The sequence below is a fragment of the Emys orbicularis genome, chromosome 17 (genome assembly GCF_028017835.1).
Source record: "Emys orbicularis isolate rEmyOrb1 chromosome 17, rEmyOrb1.hap1, whole genome shotgun sequence".
Taxonomy (NCBI): Eukaryota; Metazoa; Chordata; order Testudines; family Emydidae; genus Emys; species Emys orbicularis.
Genome location: NC_088699.1, coordinates 4,915,481 through 4,937,545, shown reverse-complemented (window position 1 = coordinate 4,937,545; position 22,065 = coordinate 4,915,481). Strand labels below are relative to the sequence as shown.

At 44.7% G+C, this 22,065-nt stretch overlaps 1 protein-coding gene across 1 annotated transcript in view; it reads right to left on the bottom strand.

Annotated features, from left to right (window-relative positions):
- Positions 1-8,296: 8,296 nt before the first annotated feature.
- VPS53 (VPS53 subunit of GARP complex) overlaps positions 8,297-22,065 on the bottom strand; it is an 89,209-nt gene continuing 75,440 nt past the window's right edge. The window contains exons 19-22 of the mRNA XM_065418307.1: positions 19,793-19,862; positions 13,893-14,030; positions 9,096-9,200; positions 8,297-8,684 (exon numbers count right to left, since the gene is read on the bottom strand). Coding sequence (XP_065274379.1) covers positions 8,514-8,684; positions 9,096-9,200; positions 13,893-14,030; positions 19,793-19,862 — 484 coding nt within the window. The 3' untranslated portion in view covers positions 8,297-8,513. The remainder of the gene's footprint in view (positions 8,685-9,095; positions 9,201-13,892; positions 14,031-19,792; positions 19,863-22,065) is intronic.

Below are 22,065 nucleotides of genomic sequence, written 5' to 3'. Positions count from 1 at the left end.
AGTGGAGTCGGAGTAAAAGTGCTGGACAGGCGGTTTGTTGCTTTTGTTTTAAATACACCCAAGGCCGGACATTTTGGTCTCTATAACAATGGGAAAGCAGATCACCTTTTACTTCCAAATCTCCCATCAAAAACCCTTTATGAAATGAGAGGCCCGAAAAGGTTCAAGAAGCCATTTCCAAGCTAACATGATTAGTATTTCAGAGCTGCCGCCAAGCTTCTCAGATCAGAGGACACTCAGCTGATAATGTAGCTAGAGAAATTTAATGGGGTGGGGTGGGGGGAAGCTAGATTTAGACTATCAAGAAGTCTGAATTGACAGCATGCTAAAACTGCCAAGAGATGACTGATTTAATTTCATTTAGAACTTTGGTCCATTCAGTAGAGGCCAATACTTCCATAAAGAGCTAAACTGGAGATGAGGCAGGAGCACACCGGATTGCTCCTTTCTGTACATCTGTAGTAAAAGCACCAGTGTCATTGTCCCAAGAGCCCTTCACTCCTTGCAGAAAGCCAAAGAGTTCAGTGTCCCGTGTTTATTGCCTTCTCTTTACTGAAGTCCAGTAAATCAAATGCTAAACCTGCTTTGACAGCCTGGAGCAAGAGTCTCTCATGTTCACATTGCACGTTTTACCCTGAAGGATCCCAAAGCGCTTCTACAAGCTGCATTGGGGGACCATTCACTTACCACTGAAATGTAGCAACTGTTCGACAGTGCACAGCAATGTTACGCACTAACTTAGAACAGAAGGTAAAGAACATCAAACCCAGCTGACAATGCAAGTTAAAGAACCCTCTCTTATGAAAAGTGTCACGGGAACTTTAATCACCACAAGTCACCAGGTTCTAGGTTTTACCGCTCATCTGAAAGACACCCAAGTGCTATATGGGGGTCTGGATTCAGGACTGACTCAGAGCACATCTCCTGAATCACTATCCCCTCCTTCATCAAGTGCTTTGGTGTTCTTTGAACGTTTCCCATCCAAGTGCTGACCCAGCCCAGCACGGAGAGCTGATGGGAGACAGCACCAAGTTACTGTTCAACTTCAACCAAAGAGGAAGAGATTTGTGAGACTGTGGGTGCAGTAAGCAATTCCAGTGTGTGTCACAAACGCTCCTGTCACTCCATGTAAGATGGGAGGGACATTATTTTCAAAAGTGACTAGTGATTTTAGATGCCCATTGTGAGATCCCTTAAAGGAGCCCACGCTCCTAGCCCCTCCTGAAAGCCTGGCCCCTTTAAAGCATCTCAAGGTGGGCACCCAAAATCACTAGTCTCTTTTGAAAATCTTTGCCAGTGTGTGTAAGTAACAGCTTGTTTGCCCATCTCATTTACTTCCTCTAATGCCCACATGCATCCAGGATACAAGTAACTTATCAGGACCCTCGTTCCATAGGGGACTTTCCACACAGGCCCAGCTTTCTGAGCTTAATCAGTAATCACACAATAGCTACACTGATGTTGGTCCAGAGGAGAAATCAATGAGAGAGAAAAAAAAACAACAGGAGCAATCTGAGTTATTTGATAATGATGGAAAAATCATTTCCAAACAATGGGAAATTCCAGGCTTCTCACCCCAGCGTGGTCTGCGAGAACATAAGGTGCTTGAATCCCACTCAGTTAAACTTCAAGGCAGGTGATTTAACATGTGCTCTATAAACATTTGTTTCCCTGGGATGCAGACTAAATTCATGGACATCGACTGCATGTGACTCTGGTTATTAGAAGTCCTGATCAGTTTCCAGCAGTTCCATCTGCTGTGCAGCACAGAATCCCTGTGTGTCATTGCTGGTGTGGAGCACCTTTCCAAACCCTTTAAACTCAGGGGTGGAGGATGCACTCCTCTGCCACTCTCAGTTGCTGGTAGCAGCTGGGATTCTGGCAGGTGGCTCACTCTTCCCCTTAGCAGTTGGATCTAGTTCCTCACAGCATCCAACAGCTTCACTTCTATTTGCTGCCTAATACGGCCCCTTTTTAACCAACATGAAGAAAGCACCCTGGTCTAGTGGCATCTCAGCATGGAGCCAGGAGTCACACACTCCTCTGTGTTATACTGACTCACTGGCTGGCCTTGAACAGGTCACAAGATTTTTGTACCTCTGCTTCCCCATCTGTAAAATGGACATAACATTCACCTACCTCAAACAGGTGCTTGGGAAGCTCAGTTAACATTTGTAAAGTGCTTTGTAGGTGCTAAGCGTTACCAGCAGGCAGGAAACTGTGAGCTCTGTTGGCTGAAAATAAGCAAAGGGTTTGGTGAGATTAACAGAAATGTTTGCTGTATTTTCCATTTCACTATTTCCTACCCTGAATTATAATTGCTGCTCCTTTTATTAACTGTGTCCTCCTGGGGGCTCCAGAAGAAAAGATCCCCAAGAAAGTGCCCCTTTTAACAAGGTCACGAGGTTCACAACCTTCTGCCGAGATCCTACGAGGTGACCCAGTGCAAGAGAATCTCAACACAAGACAAGACAGAGTCAGAACATTGAACCAGTCCACGTCCTCTCATGCTGTAACTGAACTCAGTGACAGATTCATCAGTTTCATCGTAGATCACTTTGCAGGGTTAGAAAATGGGTTTCATGGTGGTTTAGACAGAACAAAATCAACACAAACAGGAACGGAATTTCTTATTTGCAGCCTGATGAGCTAACAAACCAACCAACAGAACACTATAACGTTCATCTGTTACTACCTGAATTTGGGTGAGCCTGTCTTGGAAAATATATAATATCTATACCGGGAGGATTGCTACTGACGTTCCACAGTGCATGCTTTCATTAATACAAGCCAAATGGCTACCACAACATAACTATTGCACACACAACTACATACAAAGAACATTATTAAGGTTGAAATGTCAAGAACTCAAAAGTTAGGAAATGCCAGAATAAAGGTTGTCTGTGGGGAAAATAGTAAGTGATCATGGAATTAAATATTGTATCATATTGCGCACACACAAGGGTGCTGAATTAAGGTTGCACACAAAAAAAATTAGTTCTGGCATTTCCTAACTTTTGAGTGCTTGACTTTCCAACCTTAATGTTATTTTAACATAGTTTTTTGGTGTGTAACTTCCTAGATTTAAAAAAAAAAAAAAAAGCAAACTGAAGAAACAGAAAATCCATTATGTAGCATTATATCAACACCACATGGGACATCAGTAAGGTTGGAACCTTTAGATCTACCTCACAGAGCTAATGGAATAACTACTAGCAGTGGTAGGTTGTCATCCTTTATTGGGAACAGCACTAGAGACACACAGGACACTTCGCTGGGTTTCATAGACATTCACGGATAGCAGAGCAATGGTGAGACAGAGACACCTGGCATAGAAAATTTCAGCCCAAACAGTTAGGATTTGGCAAAGGTATAAGGAATAGAAAACAGGATCTTATAATGGGAAGTGTCAGGCAACCTTAATGATAGCCAATAGGTGGTGCTACCAGCCCCACCTATACCAACTCACACACAGAGGAATGTGTTTTGTTCAAACAACTTGTGACATAGCCGGAAATAAAACATTTCAGCTCATTTAAGTATAGCATGTTAAAGAGCCAACCTGTCAAATTGCCTGTTGATGTGAAAACCTCTGTTACCACTCCCAACCTGCAGTCAGGAGAAACTCACTATGACTCACATGATATAACACAGAGAGTCACATTCGTCACTGCAAATTTGGTGAAAGAGGTGGATTAACATGCACATTTCTGCCTGATCACTTGATGGAGGAAGGGCAAGGGGAAACATATTGGAGAGAGAAATGAACCACTGACTCTCAGAGCAAAAGAAGTGGACTAAAATAAAATAATATCTATTGTATTCTAAAAGTCACTGACTTTTCATTATTAATAAAGGAAATAGAAGGTACCCAGAGAAGTCTTTTCTGGAAGGTAAGCAGTAGAGACATTACAAATCATCATCTAATTATTGACTAACACAAGATTAACTTTCCTGGACTGCCTCCCACCTGGGCTGGGCAGGGAAGAATCCCATTGGCTCTGCTGCTACTAATACAAATACTTTCTGCGAAAGGTCACTTTGCTGGAGCCATAGAAATCTGCAAGGTGGAAAGATAACAAGAGGGAAACCCCGTCTGCTAAGAGAGGGGAAGAAATGAGATACAGAAAGGTTTGTAAAAGTTTACAAAGCCAGCACGTGTTGTATTATACCATGAGCACCACGCAAGAGGATTTTAAAACACATCAAGTAACACTCGGGGGTGAATACAAAGACAGGGATATAATTCTTCCACAAGCAAACGCCCTCAGGACAAAGGCTGCATTCTGTGCAGTGCAGGTGTGTGTATGGGCACGTGTACACACAGCTTTCAGATTCCCTCCCTCCAAATGCAAATCGGATCCAGTTTGTTCTATATAAATTGCTTCAAAACACAGGCTAGAAGAGGGTCATTAGTAATGATTTAATTAGCTTTAGTGTCACACTCCAATATACATCAAGAAATTACTTCCTGGACAGAAAACTTAAAAAGATATTTTATACAGAAACACAATTCCTTTATCCTCAGAAAATGTACAACTCAGCCAGCTGACACTTACACTTTCAGAAGCGTCCACTCTGATAAATACACAAGAACAAGAGAAGAAAATTTCAAATCAAGGAAGACAAATGCAAACATGTCCTTTACAGGGTACAATTCAATGCACCTGGGTTTCTAACATTCTTCTGATTTTTTTTATTATTTTTGTTAACCTTTCCTTTTATCTCTAGAATTCTGAATGGCAGAGATCGACAATTTAGGAGTCTTCTGGGTAAAGAAACATGGAAATAGTTCAGATTTCATCCCTACACAGTATATTACAGCACTGACCACGCTATTGCTAATTTTCATTGGGAGGAAAAAATTAATTTAAAGTGAAGTTACTAGTCCAGCATGCAGATAATGACTCTATGCAAACAACCTGCATTCTCATAGGGCTTGGCTACTGCATTTGGTAATAACTAGTAATAACCCACACTGGGTTTAATTATTTGTTCTTCAGGAAAGACCGACTACACACCCTCTTTTCTTAGGTTGTCTTTTGTAAACTGATCGGTATGAAGTACAAACACCACTCCCTGAGAATGCAGGTTGTAAAACTAGCAGAAGCGTCGGAAACAATAATCGGCACCTAGGGGAAGTGGTGTGATCCAACAACAGGCTTTCTGATAAGGTTTCAGAAGTTCACATAATGAGCTTGTTGTCACCCCTTTTAGCCAAGTTGACAAAAATTCCTCCCACTAACACTGTTTCAGGTGCATGCTTAGCGATACAGGACTCCCCAGTGTACATGTCCGGCTGCCTCCAACAGCTGCCTACACTAGGACTCCCAGCATTTTAATACCAGCACACCATTCGAACCCGTTTCAATGGTAGGAGTTTTTTGTAAAGATTTCCTGGTGTAGACAAGGTTAATGTAGGTGTTACAATATCTCAACTCTCATTTAAGTGTCAGTTCTTATTTTAACAGTTTTGGTCAGATACAAATGATTTTATCTGCTGATTTACCAATTCTACTGTAATCAGTCTATCGGTTCATAAACTATTAGGACACAGGCTGATTTATCAGTCTTGGAAAAATCACTATTATCATTACCAGCCCAGGCACAGAATCTACTGTCCCACTCACACGGGGCTGATAAGGGAAAACACGGGAGCCTACGTTTTCAAAAATGACTAGTGATTGGGTGCCTGACTTGAGTCACCTTAACAGGGCCTGATTTTTCAAAGGCACTAAACATACAACTTCTGAAAATCAAGCCCACTGAAGGTGTCTCAAGTCAGAAATCCAAAAATCACCAATGACTTTGGAAAATGCAGGCTTAATGTATTATTTGCCAGTACAAAAAAAAAAAAGGGCAAAACTTCTTATTCCAACAGAACTGTTCAAAGCAGGCCTATAATCATACGAGAATGATACTTGGGGACGTTAAAGGGATGTGAAAGAAAGTTATGGGACCTTTTCCAAAACATTCATCTCCGATTCCACTTTTAAAACCCTATGACAGGAACAGGGTCACCCCAAGCACTGAATGCTGGGAATGAGCCAGATATAGAGGAGGTAGGAACTTCAGCAGCTTGCATTACCACATGCTGGAAATTAGCAAATTATGGCAAAGGAAACAAGGCAGGGATGGAGCATAAATATTAGATTTGTTCAAGACCTAGACATCAATAAAGGTCTTTCGAGGAGGGACAGGAGTGTTAATGCTCAGTAACATGAATAGTTATCTTCATTTAGCGCCCATCAAATAAGCTATCAGTAAAGGAAATGCAGAATATTGCACATATTGCAACCATTATCAGTTATTTGACCAGAGTTTGGTTCAGGTTATTTTATTACATCCAGCTTCTAACAGATCCTACTTGTAACAGGATTTAAACAAATCCCCCACCAGTCTCCTCAGATATGAGCATGGCAGGCAGGCAGGGGGAGGGTGTGTGTGTGTGTGTGTGTGTGTGTGTGTGTGTGTGTGTGTGTGTGTGTGTGTGTGTGTGTGTGTGTGTGTGTGTGTGTGTGTGTGTGTGTGTGTGTGTGTGTGTGTGTGTGTGTGTGTGTGTGTGTGTGTGTGTGTGTGTGTGTGTGTCCCTCCCTCCGCACATGGGAAGGAGCAGGTGCAGTGAGAGGACAGGACAGTGCAAAAAAGATGAACATCAAGCTACTGTCAGGCCAGATTTTCAGTCTCAACAAGGACATTTCTCATTTGCTGCCCCCCACTCCCGAGTGTCACTGAAGCTCTGCAGGGTTTTTAATTTTAGACACAGGTTTGTGTGTGTGGAGTTTGGTTACAATAAATCTGTACTTGATCTGGAGTGTTCTCTCCCTCTCCCTCAAGTGAACTACAGATCCCTGAACAGTGGCTGCAAACACTAACCAACCTGGATCTACAATGGCCCCCAAATCAATACTATAATTAGAAGCAAGCCAGATATGCCGTGGAGTGTGATTCTCCTGAGACCATTGCTAGTCAGCTGCAGTGACTCCTCACCTGACACAAACACTGCATGCAGGTGCCTCCTGCAGATTGGGTAGGAAAGCCTGGATTACAATACGGAAGCTGCACATGAACTCTCCCGCCATCAAAATCCCTGTGGTCTTGTATCATCAGCTGGTCTGAAACACACCTTTAGAACCACATGGAGAGGTTGCCAGGGGGTTTGGGAAGAAATCCAGTGGTGATAATGAGGGGATTGTGTCACTCAGTTAAGGCTTCTCAGGCAAGCATGTGCCAAGATGAGCACTTTTCACACAAACACTACACTTTAGATCCATCAACCCAAATCCTGCTATTACTGAAATCAAGGAGCATCTTGCTGCTGACTCCAATGGGAACTGGATTGCAATTCCGGTTACTTTAAAACAAGCTGTGTTGTGAGATTTGGGGCCCAATTCTCCCCTCAGATATTCCAGTGCAAATCTGGAGCCACTCAGTCCAAGTTGCAGCAGCGTAAGCGAGAGGAGAACCAGGTCCTTTACGTTTAAAGCCAGTGAGAGAGTTCCATCCCGTGAAGAAATCCTGGAAGCAGCAGGCCTATTATTAAAACTAACATTTCCAACGGCTCTGCCTTCAGGGCAGCAATGGTGCCAAAGTGGCACACCCACATTCTGGGCTCCAGCTGGCATGAAACAGGATGCCACAAGCATGGGGGGATAGTGCCATTTGATGCTTGGCTTCCAAGGGCTTATTCCATGAACAGCCCTTTGTGGAGGAGAGGGAGAGGTGTAGTGTGGGTTGGAGAGGGCGGGGTAGCCCAGTGCACGTGAGAAAATAATGAGACGCTGGAGACTGCTTTAGCAGATGTAGAATTTGGCCTTAAAGCAGCAAAAGCAACAGAGACCGCTGGCTTGTTAGCAGTAAGGTGTGATTTGACCGGTGAATGCAGTGATTTCGCCCCCTCCTTGCTTCCCACAGAGGGTTCTCCTTGCTGTTTTACTGACAGCTTCAGCACACGGTCCTGCCCTCAGAGCACAGGGGAGATGTTGCAGTGTCCTGTCCTGGGCATTTATAAGGAGCTTGGTAGAGTCCTAGGGGCCAGAAGACAGCGATTTAAGGGAATCTTATTTTTAAAGAAACCAGCTCTATGATGGGGAAGGAATGTTGTCTTGTCACTTTCAGGGCAGAGTCCAACACGCCGCACTGGGAGACCCCAAATGGGAACTGCAGCTAGACGCTGAGCGACTAGCATGGTGTGAGCAGCTAGCGAACCTTGGATGTAATTCAGTCAAACCATTTTCAACTCACTGCATCTCCTCCAAGCCGTAGGCATGGAGAAGCCCCAGTGAGACAGGTTTCACTCGGCTAATCTATCCCCAGGGCACAGAGCCCTGGGAAGCATTCATCCCTTGCCAAAATCATGCTGCTTCTCCATTCAGAGCAATACGGTTAATGCGTCTCAGGGCGTGGCATTGATTCGGCAGCTATTTTTCAGTGACATAGTGTAGGATAATGGGGAGCCTGCACAAGACCTGGCCAAAGTTGCTGGGGGGGCAGCAGATGTTGCTTCTGTTCATCTACAGTCTCTTTTTGATGAGTTTCTCCAGTTTTCGTATTCGTGAGGACTCTTGCTCAGGCGTGGGCGCCGTCAGGGACATGGAGCTGGTGTTCTCTACCCCAGAGGGAGGGGCGGGCAGCCTCTGGCGGAACAGTTCCAACATGCTGCTTTGCTCACTTCTCTTTAGACCCTGTTAAGAAACAAAGGAAAGTGGAATCACAATACACAGTGACAGCATTACTGAACCTGGACAGTGGGCACCGGAAAAGAGCTACTGGAGACCCAGGTTCAAATCTGTCTTCTCTTCCTCCCCTGCAAGGGCAGGATACAGCCACCCCACTGTTCTGGACAAAGGAAAGCTAAGCCTGAAGCCTGGGATTGAACTCCCAAGTCAGTACACAAAGGGAAAGCAGGGTAAGACCATCAATCAGTAGCAACTCTCCACGCTGTCAGAGCAGGAAGGATGCATTTATTCTGTAAATTGCCTTTTCATACTTCAGAAGCCCTACACGTTTCTACTGAAACAGTTGCCAAGGCATTCAGATTTCTCCAGAGGGGGACTTTATTATAGGACCGTAAATTCTGCTGGGTTGGTTCTAACCTTCATGTCTAGTATCTTCTGGAAAGTGTCTGTGCTGCAATCAGCAAGGAGTTTGATGTAATTGTCAACAAACACAACGGGGGGCTCATGAGGGGCCATAACCACCTGCAGAGAGAGAGAGAGAGAGAGAGATGCATCAGACACAAACTATGAACATATTAACCCATCAACCAGCTATACGAAGAGCCATATCAATGGTGGAGGGAGAAGTTTCTCCTGACATATAAGCAGAGCTTCTAAAAGCCCAACTGAAGTTCATTAGGTTGAATTGTCCCCTACATAACCTGGCATCTGCAAAGGATGAAGAACAGTTACAGTTTAAACTAGATCCAGGCGGAGGGATTCTGGAGAGGAGGGGAACGATGCACATTTTACAAGAGCTGAAGTCCTGCTCCAGCTTTACCTGGGTAAAGGCAAATTCTGCTTTTTAAACTGCAGGATAAAGCTTTGTGCTTTAAAAGAGCAAAGCTCTGGAGGGCTCAGGACAACACTCTCCTGCTCAGTCCCTGTGCTTTGTCCTGCCAACGATCTCCACACAGACTTCCAAGGCCTTTCACCCAGAGCCCAAAGCAGGGCCGTCTTACAATGGAACTGTCTGGGCACCATGCCACAGACACCATTGTGGGTAGCTTGTGCTATCCATGTAGAACAAACAGCATCCAGTCTCGTCTCTGTGCAAACCAGCGGAACCTACGATGGCTAAAGAACGGAAAAGAGGCCATCCACGCATACTGTTACTGAAAGGTGCGGGCAAATTAGCAGAGCAAAGCAGTGACGAATCCCAGAGCAGGGAGGGGCCAGGGGTCCAGTTTATGAATTGTCAATTGTTACACAGAAGCTGAACAGATCCGAGAGGCTGCAGGGACTGCGTATTGTGTTGAAGCTGCTGTAGGACTCTGCCTCCCAGCTTGCGGGCTGGCAGGCACTGGGGGGCGGGGTTCGAAATTTTATTTTATTAAACTGGGAAGCATGAGTCTCTTCAATACCACTGGAAGGAACTTGCCCAGAGAGAAGAGCCATGAACGTGGTGCTGGTGAAAAGCCCCAGCTAACAGCTCTGGAGCCAGAAATCCTCTGCTCAGGACTGGCAGCGTGTGCAAAGTGGGAGCCCAGACTTCCCCCTTGCTGCCTCATCAATGAGCCTCAACCCTAGCCTGACTTGCTTATTACCCAAGCTCCCTTTCCACTATACAGAGCAGACACAGCATCCAGTCGGGTAGCAGGAGAGGATTGCATTTCTACCATCAGTCATCTCCCCAGGAAAGCAGTTTAGGGTCACTGCTTCGCAGCAAGGGCCTGCTTTTCACTCCATTTCACAGCTAGGCTGCCTGAGGCCCGAGGAAGCTACTTGAGACAATGATTAGGGTACACAGGATCTAAGCCACATGGGGACAGTGGCACCCCCATGGATTGGGATCAGTGAGCAGAACTGTGGGGAAACTCCACACTGGCTTTGGGGGGATTTCAGCTAACTTGAGTTCACCTCCTGTCCCAAACCACCAAATCGCCAATGAAACCATAGTGCTCTGAGGAGGGAAAGGTGGTTTCACTCAAAAGACGGGTCAGGTTCATGCCCCTGGTCAGAGTTCCTGGTCTGGACTGGAGCCTGAAGTAGGCTAGTTTCTGAAGTAGGCTAGTTTCTCATGGTTTTGGAAGGTTTGCCCAATTCTATCAGTTGACCAGGCTACTGTTGCTTTACATACCATGAAGTTAGCCAGGGATACCTGCACTGGTCGCTTGTTTTAAGGCATCTGACTTTTAACCTCATGTCTCAGTTTTGGTTAATGATAAAACTCTGCTGCCAGCCCCACCCAGGACTCCGCTGCTGCCTCGGCCCGGGGCCGGCAGCCGGGATCCTAGGCACTGGGCTGGCAGCCGGGATCCCGGGCGCGGGCAGCAGCACCCCCCGCACCCCAAGTTCTCCGCCTTAATGGTTAACCTTTTAACCAACAGAATTTTAATAGGTTACACGGTTGCTATTTTTAAACCCTATTTACATCCCTAGTTGATCTAGCCCTTGGTATTTATTATTTTAGTATTATCCGCACCGTGGCATCTGAGTACCCAGAGTCACTCCACACCAGACCATCTTATTACATTACTGACATTAATGGCCCCTCGATCTCTGACAAGGCTCTCTGGACTTATCTGTACCAACACTTCTCCATAAGGGCTGGATCTGGTGTGGTGCCGAGCCCACCGACTTCCAGCAGGGGCTGGGAGAGACTGGGCCCTTGCCCAGGAAGAAGTGAGGAGTGATTAAAATGGAGACTGACAGCTGGAAAGAGGATAAGCTGCTTTCACATCAAAATAGGTAAGTAGGTCCGCAATGAGCTCTATAAAGAAAGTCTTTCACTGGCGCTAGTCAGCAAAACATCTTACTGGGGGAAGAAAAAACCTTCCCTGTCCTTCCAACCATTTCCATATGTGTCCTTTGACCCATCTCCCCCTACACTGGGTTCTGTCACTGAGACATTTCTCTCTTTCCCAGCACACCAGCCCAACTAAATACCATAGTCATGCAGACACACATAAATCCTTCATTTAGAACCCTGGTAAAAGCCTTGTGCCATGCCGAAAAGTTGGAACCCAGGACACTGTAGCTGGAGGAGAAGGAAACCTCCTCCTTACTCCCAGACTCTCACCCAAGCCAGTGGATTTTTACACTCAGCCACCCATTCTTGGTGTGTTTGTCCTGTGGCGGCATTTATGTTAACTACATTCTTGTGCCATACACAGGTTTTATGATACACACAGAATGAATAATACAGGTAAACCACAGTGCAGTAATGTTCCCCACATTGTAGTGTGCAATGGATTCATCCCCTCTTCATCTAAAAGCCATCTAAGCAATAGGTAGGAGATGTCCCTGAAAACACTCCAGATAAATGTAGCCGAACTGTGCTTGTGATGGGAGTAATACTGTCCTTGTAAATGGGCTTGGAAGGATTAGATTTTTATTGGTAAAACATCAGTAAACGGTTTCACAACACATGGACAAACTGATAAAAAATAGTTCCATCAATAATAAAAATTTACAGATGGGCAAAGGAGAAAACACGCTGCTTGAGAACGTAGAGTTTCATTTAAGGATGTTTACTTTGTATATTTTGACATGTGATGTTGACAATTTAATGGTTATAAAGCTTTAACTTTGTGAATCTCAACATTGACGGTCATTAAATAATTGTCTGACAACCCCTCATATTTCTGCACAACCGTGAACATTTCAATTGATAAAAAAATTTTTAAAAATGCTTAAAACTATATTATCCATCAAAATGATAAAAAATAAATCCATCACTAAAGCAGCCAGAGTCTGCACCCCACTATCCGAGAGACCTAGAAGGAGAGGAGTGCAAACTCCCTCCAACACATCAACACCACTTACAAGTTAAGTGCCAGAGCACAGATGCCAGGTTCTTGGTGTGAGGGGACTGATTAATAAAAAAGGAACAGGAATCAATGACGATTGGATTGTTTTGGGTGCATAAGGCAACCAATTATTCCGGTCACTAGTTTATTACCGGGACTGTGGGTCCACAGCAGGATTCTGGAGAGTGTGGTGGTATGAAATATGGTAAAGGAAATATTGACTAGAGGGAGAATAACTAAAGGTTCTGTTGGCACGAAATGACACACTCAGCGTAAGCAGACGTGTTTTAAACACTAGCACTGACAGTCTGTGCTCTCTGAAAAAACAGACACGCGACTAATGCAAGGTCTCTGCATTATATTAACAGTTGCACTATCATGCATTGCCTAAAGGACCTGTGCATCTGCTGCAATGTCAATACAAGTGTCTCACCACTTGCACTGACTTCATAGCATGACTGATGAAGCTAGTATGATAAGGGAGGATAAAAACCTTTTGTTTTGTCTATCCATAAGCTCTTTGGGGAAGGGACTTTCTTTTACTATGGTACTGTGGTCGCACAAACTCCTACCGTGGCCTTAGCCTGGGAGCATGGCAAGCATGTGTTGAACAAACCAATTCTCTGAGCCAGCAGGCAGCACTAAAGTGCACAGGGTTAAGGACAAAGCGACAGCCTGAAAACTGAATCCGCTCACTTTCCTCTCCCCTAGTTTAAATTAGACCCTCATTGTTGTGTTAGCGTAGCCTGGACATTATAATTGATCCCAGCTCCCACTGATTCTCTCTCACAAAACTATCTGCACTATTTTGTTAACAAGCAGAAGACAGTGCCATCCACAGGAGATATGGGAGGTCATGACCTTCAGCACTGTTGTGCCCGCCCTTGGTATTAGCTCAGTCTCAAATCTGATATATTACTCCAAGGACCCAACAAGCTCTGGTGTTTTCACATCAATTGTTAGTTTATATTATGACAAAAATTGTTCTTGGGTCATTTAACAGTCACAGGCTTCCAAAAGCAAAAGAGGACCCCACTCAACAAGGTAACGGAGCTGTGTCTGGACTGGCTCTTCGACTAGACAGCGAACAGGTCCAGGTCCACCCCACTTGGCTCTCACCAACCAGCTATGCGGGAAAGTCTCGAAGTAACATTAGCTGTAGCATTTGCTCTGAAGCATATGGGGAGGGATTTTTGAAGGTGCCTTAGGGAATTAGGAGCCCAAACCCTATTGAAAGTCAATGGGATTCAAGTGCCCAACTCCCTGATGCCCTGGAAATGCCAGCCACACCGTACCAATGTGCACATACGCACATGTGCTCTCGGTAACGCTGGGTTCCAAAGAAAGGGCCCCATGGCCGTCACACTCCAAGTTTCCAGGTCAAGCAGACTCAGTACTCAGAATAAAGAATCTCGAGAGTTACCTTCAGGATCATTTCCGCCCGCGTCATGCCTTTCACCACTATCTTTGTGTAGCTGGCAGGAGCCTTCCTCACCACCTGGGACCCAATGGAAGGCAGATCCAAGAGAACCATCTTCAGAGAGTGAGTGTCCAACAGCAGCTGTAATAGTTAACCACACACTGCTGTTATACTGTTCCCAGCTACTAAGTGCTATTAGCAGCTAGGCTGCCACAAAGTCTAAAAGTTAAACTCTTTACAATCCCAGAACATCTTGGCATTTACATCACTGTTGGCCCAGAAGGAATGAATCACTGTGATGGAGCCTCAAAGGACCAGACCCCTCGGTTGGTGTATATCAGGAGATCTCCCCTGACCTTAATGGAGTTATGGTGATTTACGCCAGCTCAGGATCATAGCTTGTCACCCATTTGTAAGCTGTAATGTTAACGAGTTACTACGACCAACTCAACACCACCTTGATCCCTTTGCCTCCCAGCCTGCAATGCTCTCCATTGGTCTGCATTCACTCAAACACTAATAAAACGACAGAACAGTACATATACCGACAGCTCCCACCTACCGCACTGCACTTACTGACTCAGTGCAACTCTCAGTACGGTGGATGTGAAAGTTCACAAAACTGGCCTCATCCAACACTTCATGCAGCATAATGGGAAAGGGGCTGCTGCTCATCAATAGCTAAACTGGAAAAGGTGCCCTCAGCCAGAGCTTAATTACCATAAAACCTTCAGGTATGAATTAAAAAGCAGGGTGGAGACCAGCCGCAGAGCAGAGACCTGAGTCATTTGGGCTGTATTTTTGCTTAACCAGAATTGGAGCACAATTTGATTTGTTAACATGGGACAGGAAACACTCTGGGTATCCAGATACACAGCTCATTCCTGCAAAGGGGCTAGAATCAGGCGGAAGTGTGCTCCCCACAACCTTACCAGCACTGCAAAAATCCCTACAATAGTTAAGGACATTTGTGTTACGGTCCTAAGCACACAGAGTTGAGTTAACATACGAAGGCCATCGGACATTAGTTAATATCCTTGGGATACTGATCCCAAAAGGAGTGGCCATGGCAAGTTCACCAGCTCAAATGTGGACCAGATTCAAAAAGGGACACTCTACGATGGCTGTCTCAAGGTGTGAGAGAAATGAATTGATGGTCTCGGTTCAGTGCAGTGGGAACAGGAGTCCATATAATAAAAAAACACGTTCACAAACATTGTACCGGTGCCTGGATGTGAATGAGACTGCTGTTAAATAGCTGAGAAACTCCCTTCAGAGATCAGCAGTGGCACTAAAAAGCAACACTATTATGGTAACGTTTGCCCCAGGGGCCAGATTTACAAAGGTTTTTAGACAACTAATGATGCAAATAGGGGCTTAGCAGGATTTTCAGAAGTGCCTAGAGCAGGTTAGGCACCAGACTGCCATTGAAAATCAATAGGAGTTAGTCATCTACCATACGCAGGTGCTTTAGGAAATCTCACTAAGTGCCTATCCGCATCCCTAAGCGCCTAAATATCTTTGTCAATCCATCCCCAAGAGAACAAGCATCACTCCGAATGAAATGGATTCAGGGTAGATCAAAGACTAACAGACCTTCACTGTTCTGTTTGCATTAGACAACACAGTGATCAGAGAACTGAAATGGACAAGTTATTCCATTACCCTAATAACAACCACCCAAATGCACTGCTGGGAACGGGTTAATCACTTTAACCACATGGTTATTCAGAAAAGCTCCAGTAACAACCTGGAGTCTCTAATAATGTTTATTATACAAGGCAACTAGGAATCGTACTTCCGCCATTTGCTTTCTATTAGGGAAAGCAGCAGGAGTTCAGTCTTTACACAAACACAGCAACATCTTTTTATTTTATTTTTTAAAAAGATCCGGTTTCATTTCACAAAAGCATGTTGCTCAGCGACCCAGATTCTGATTCCTTGGCAGCTGGTAGCTTTTAAGACATTAAGTAGAAGTTCACTGTTCTCCCATCTGAAAGCCTGTCCCACCCAAGCCACGTCTTCAAACAAAGAACAGGGCTGTCCCAGACACCAGACAGGTGTATTAAGATAGAATAGCTGGGGCGACAGACCCAGCAGCTGCACCCGAATGTAAAGGTAATGCAAACTCTCCTGATCTGTCCAGTCATTTGCATTCCCTGATACATGGGTACATATCAAAGTTCACTGTTTCTATATATGTCAAAGATACTGACAAAACTACTTGCTTTCTTAAGGGTGCTATTTGCTGTCTGTTACTTTTGGGGATCTCTAGGGAAGATACAGAGAAGAAAGGAGACAAAGAACTGAGAGCCAGGAGCTCAGAGTTCTAGTCTTGAGCCTGCCATTGGCCCCACTGTGTGACCTTAGACAAACCACTTTAGTGCCTCGGTTTCCCCATCTCTGAAATTGAGCACACTTATCTACTTCACGATGCTGCGGTGTGTCTGAAATGGTTTGTAAAGCACATGGAGATCCTGAGATGAAAGGCATTTTATAAGTGCCACAGCATCTTTCATCCAGCAACACTCCAAAGGGTTTGCCAAGCTCCCCTCAGCAGCCATTCTGTATCAGCACCACCACACCAGAGTGTTTTTAAAGAGAGGAATATCATATCCATCTGGAAATACAAAAGGAACTGAAGGAGGCAGAATATAATTGCCCACACTGGAAGTTAGCCAGGACACATGGCTTAACATCAACTCCTGACAAAACTGCCATGAGATCTCTGATTATCACCAGTACTCGGGACCTTACTTCTAGATTTCTCCCAAAACAGCAGCTGGAGTGACCTTGGAGATTTCCTATCAGAATCCTGAGCAGGGCTGCCACTTACTGAAGCTTGAGATCTGACACACACACAGTCCATGGGATGTACAACACTGAGCATTTTCATTATAAAACCTGTACAGAAGTGGGTTAGGAATTCATGCAAACAAATCTACTTTGGGCTGTACCTTGGCACAAATTCTCAGCCTCTAAAAAAATTTTTTTTTTTTAAATCAGTTTGGCCGCTTTTAATTACACAATAGTAAAAAAAATCAGAGAAATTTACTGGTTTTAGAAGCACGTGGATTAAGAGTAAGGTCAGGATTTTTAAAACCCACTAGTGAGTTTGAGTGCCTTAGATTTTGGATGTCCAAACTGAGACATTTTAACTGGGCCTAGTTTTCAGCGGGTGGGAGTCGAGTATTTTCTGAGAAGTAGGACCCTTTAAAGGGGGTCTCAAGCGGTGCACCCAAAATTGAGGCATCCAAAGTCACATCCTGACAAATATTTCTCTCTTCCAATTCCTTTCTCCACCCAGAACTCTTGATCGTCCTCTCTTACCCACTGGACTCTTCCTCTCAGTCTCACTCCCCCATCACATTCCTCTTAGGTCCCCACAGCATCTAAAAGGACTCCTCAATCTTCTTTTCCCCAAACCCTTCCCAACCAGACCTTCTCACTCACTCACTCACGGCTGCGATGGTCCATCTTAAGCCACCAGGCCACGTCAGGCCTCCATCTGCCTGTTTAAAAGCGTCATAAAAAGCCAAGACCCATCAGATGAACACAACCAGCTTGTGCGTGCAGCTGGAATTTCCATTGCAGGCTCAGGTATGCAGGATGGAAAATGCTGCAAAAAACTGGAGAGAATGCTGCAAGCACCTGTAGAAAACCACAAATGGCACCGCTGGGAGCTACACCTCTTAGCCCCAGGCCCTATAAAAGGATGTAGTTTTTTGTTTAAACTACATTCACAATAAGCTGTTCACAGCTCCAAAGCCAGTCATGGTCTAATGCAGCAACCCACACTTATGTGCAGCATTTTGTTCCCCAAACTGCTATAAAAGGAAATACAAACAGGGATCTACACAATCCACGTTTTAACATCCTGTTTGAACAAAACGCTAGCTGGGAAACAAACTAACAAAGCCAAGGAAAGGCAGAAACTTCCCTCACACTTCCATTATTTTTCTTAATCTTACTATTATTATTACAACATGTCATCAGCAACTGATCTCAGCACCTAGGCACAACAGGGTTCATTCTGGCTGTAACGTAGGAGTCCAAGGCTTCTGCTGGATTGGGTTACAGACTTTACATTATTTAAAAGCCACTTGGAGGGTGTTGCCTGGACGTTTCATTGTGAAACATCCCCCCTCAGCTCCCACTACTAAATACGGACACCTACACACAGGTCAGGGGCTGTGCACCTGAGATGCTTCAAAAGCCAGGGCTGCTCTAGCAGTGTGTAACCATGGTCAAAAGTGCTGAGAGCAATTCCCCAATGAGCACATACAGGTGGTGGGAAGACTACTATAAAAACGGCCTTCTCTTCCTTTAACATTAGCCAGTCTCTCAGGAACTGTTCTGAACACCATCAACACACCTGTATCTCTCTAGTTAAGATTAAATGAAACTTCTTGTTCTCAAGAAAACAGGTTCTACCAACTCTAACTAAAATAACTTTACAAAGTCACACGATATTTTCCCTGTTATGAATCTAGCCATGTTATCATGATTCAATTGCTCTCTCAAAAGGAGACTAGCTTAAAAACCTGATACACTCTGCATTTAAGTCATAAAAGAAACCAAGAGAGCAGCTCTCTAGCAGAGGTTTACATCATCACAAATCTTCTAGCACTTAGAAAAGCAACAACCAAATGACAATACAACATTCCGAACCAATCATCTTCATGGTTTGTTTGCCATGGCCGTGTCTGGGGACTAGGAACACAAACAAAATAAGAATGCTGTGGATATTGGCGGATTACTGGGCACTTCGAGGCAGGGGCAATCATTCAGAACTGAGCTGTTGGCTTTGAGTTGGAGGCAATTTCCGACCCTGATCCGAATTCTCTCCATTAAGGAGCTAATGTTTGCAGCTGAGCTTCCATTTCCAGGCTGACAAACCAACGTGCCTTGGCTCCTCTCTAGACTATTTAAGATGCAAACGGCTTTGCCTTCCCACTCGGGCTGCCCTTGCTCTGCTTTCCAGCCATTTAAAGACTGGATCTGGAAAAGCCACAGCAGCCAATTCATTGACAGTGGAATCGCCACCTGCCACATGGCGCTTTCTGCAGCAATTCCCTTTCCAGATCGGACATTTATATGAAGAATGGAGGAAATTTACCATTGCGCAGGGCCCTCCGCACCATTTAAGCACTGTGTTGGATCTAATTTGGGAGCGTGGGGGCACGTCGGGTACAGCCATCCAGGGATGCCTCTGCACCAACCCTTCTGATGATGGGGGCTAATCACAGAGGAGTCCCGGGCTTCAATATCCATCATCCTCTGGTTCTGTTCGCATGACTGCAGGTGGCCAGCACAATAGGTGGTGCTAGGAGGTTGGGTGGGTTACCCAGGGAGGATCCTGGACACACAAGCTACCTTTATTTCCCATGAGGATACCTGTACTTCCTACAGTAGCTTTAGCCATAGATAACCATTCACTCTGAGTGCGCGCTTTTCACCAGGCTCTTTAGGAGCATTAAACCTCACTGCAGCACCGTGAGGCAGGTACTGTAAACTCCACTCTCCCCATTTTACACAAGGATAATCTTAGGTACAGAGAAATGAAGGGACTTTGTCCCAAGTCATCCAGTGAGGCAGCAGCAGAGCTGGAAACAAAATCCGGGAACCTGAACTCTTCCCTGATCTAACCCTAGACCACACTGCTTACCGGCGCCTGGCAATCTTTCGTATCCTACTTCCCCACTCCCCAAAATGTATCATGATATCATTGATCATAAAGCCCTAAAATAATCACTGGACACTTACCTGTATTGAAATTCAGACAATGCATAGCCACCAACACCCCACTTCTTTAGCAATGAACGCACTAGTTCTGTGCAATTCGATACACAGACACCATGAAGCTGAGAACTCTACAGCAGGAGGTAATTAATTTGTCTCACCTGTTCTGCCCCCACCATGCTAATCGGTTTGCACTTGAATAGGTGGTTGATGAACTTGGGAATGAAGGAGCTGCGGAGAAGAAGAGTACCAAAATTACATATTTGAATTTCAATACTCTGAGTCACATAAAATCGTAAGCTAACACTGTGCAAAATATATCGGGATTTTCCATTATGGCATTGCAAGTGCATACAGCTCTCAAATGGATTCTGAGCATACAATATTTTTTTAAATATACAAATAAGTGAAGTAGAGTTCTTTTTCTTTAACCATGCTGGTCTAAAAGTTAATTTGGAGGCCACGTACATGTTATATGTAAGTATTTCTGGAAAAATGGAGTAATATATTATAGTGTCAGTTCGTATCAGTTAAGTAAGTTATCATATACTATATAATAAACATCAAAACACCGGGACAATAACTATTCATGGAGTGAAAGCATCTTTATAACAAGAACCTATTCCATACAGGATATAGAAATACTATATATACATAAAAATAAGTATTACAGAAGTACCGTGAGATTCCCACCAAAATCAGAGATCCACTGTCTGAGGTGCTGTATATATATACACAAAGTGAGAGAAAGTCCCTGTCCCAAAGATCTTGCAGTCCATGCAGATAAGACAAAAGGTGGGAAGAAAGGCAGCATTACTATCCCCATTTTACAGCTAGGGAAAGGAAGCTGCCAGAGTTGATGTCACATGGTCAGTCTTTAGCAGAACTGGGAACTGAATCCAGATCTTCTGAATCCCAGTTCAGTGCTTAAACACAAGCCCACCCTGAATGATACATGGTAGGATGTAGATTTTCTGGGTTAGGTTTCTGTTTTCTTCTTGATTTTAGGTTTTGTAGGTGGTGATTTTTATAATGGAAACAGAGCTTCTCCCCTCTCCCCTCCTTGAGAAGGAAAAGTCTTATCAATGTTAAATGTCTTTTCCGTGTCAATCTGGCACCCTCTGAAGCCCCCTGCTCTGAGGGATGGTCTCCCAGCAGGTGGACGGTTATTCTAGGGCTCATCAGCCCCCTCCCTAACACTGCCAACGGGCTACATCTGGGTATGTGTTTTGAGGGTGAAAAAAGGTGGGATCTCAGTGGTTGACCCCTCAGTCCAGAAGACATGGTTAAGGTATTATAGTGTCTATGCCAGAGTGTATCAAAACTAAAACGTACACAGAAGACACATGACGTGTATGTTTCAGTATTGTATGCATGTCTGAATTTTACACGTGTTGACAATCAAAAGGCCAAGCTACATAGGACCCCACCCCGGCAGTAACACCCTCTTTAAGGCCCCTTTACGCTGCCAGAGTGATGTAAAGGGGCCTTAACGCAAATCAGACTCAGGCCCACAATACTTACCAATAAAACCAAAGGGCTGCACTAGATGCATTCAGTAGCCGAACTCAAGTAGAGTGGCTAGCACAAGCAAAAGGAAGTTATCTGGACCCTGATGAGCAGTTTGGTAGGACCACATCACTAATGCCCCCTTTTCCTCTTATTCGCTCATTTGTAATTTACTTGGCTTCCTTCACCTGGTCTCCATTTGGCTGAACCCCTGCATGTCTCATGTTTCCTGTCCCATGTCTGGGACCCAGTGAAAGGTTTAGGCTTTAATGGCTCAGTCCTGTATTTTGTTTGCATTGGTCTGTTTTCTTTCTCCTTGCAGAAAGCTCCACTTACTGCAGTCATTGGAATTCAGTTGGGTTTTCCCTTTGCATCTGTCAAGCGATTTATTTCCATCCCGCGAAGGAAGCAGCCTGGCCAAGACCCTCTTTGTCCTGCCACCAGCTATTCTCGCCAGGTAATTTCTTCTTTCCCTTACTCAGGTCAGAATGACACAAGCTGTGTGTCTGCCGCACATGCAAAGCACTCATTAAATGAGCAAAAAACTGTTGAAGGAAAGCAGCTTTTTCAACGGAAGAATTTTCTCCTCTCTTTTTTCAACTCATGGCCGTGGCCTCTCACAAGGAATAATCTTTGCCTGGATGGGAGGGGAGCCTCAATGGGGAACAATTTTAAAATCATTACTGAGAACAAGCTCCGAGGCTGCCCCCAAATGGCTTCTAGTCTGGCCACCTGAGAAAACGAGCCTTGGCAACTCGGCATAAACAACGGTAGGAAAACAAACACCAGCCCCTACTGCAGGAAAGCATTAAGGCAGGGATGAAAGTTATCGGTCTCATAAGTCCATTTTTCAGGGGTATAAATAAATCCCAAAGGCCAATTAGAGAGAGCCAAGAACAGCTCGAGTTCATGCGAGCCTATAAAA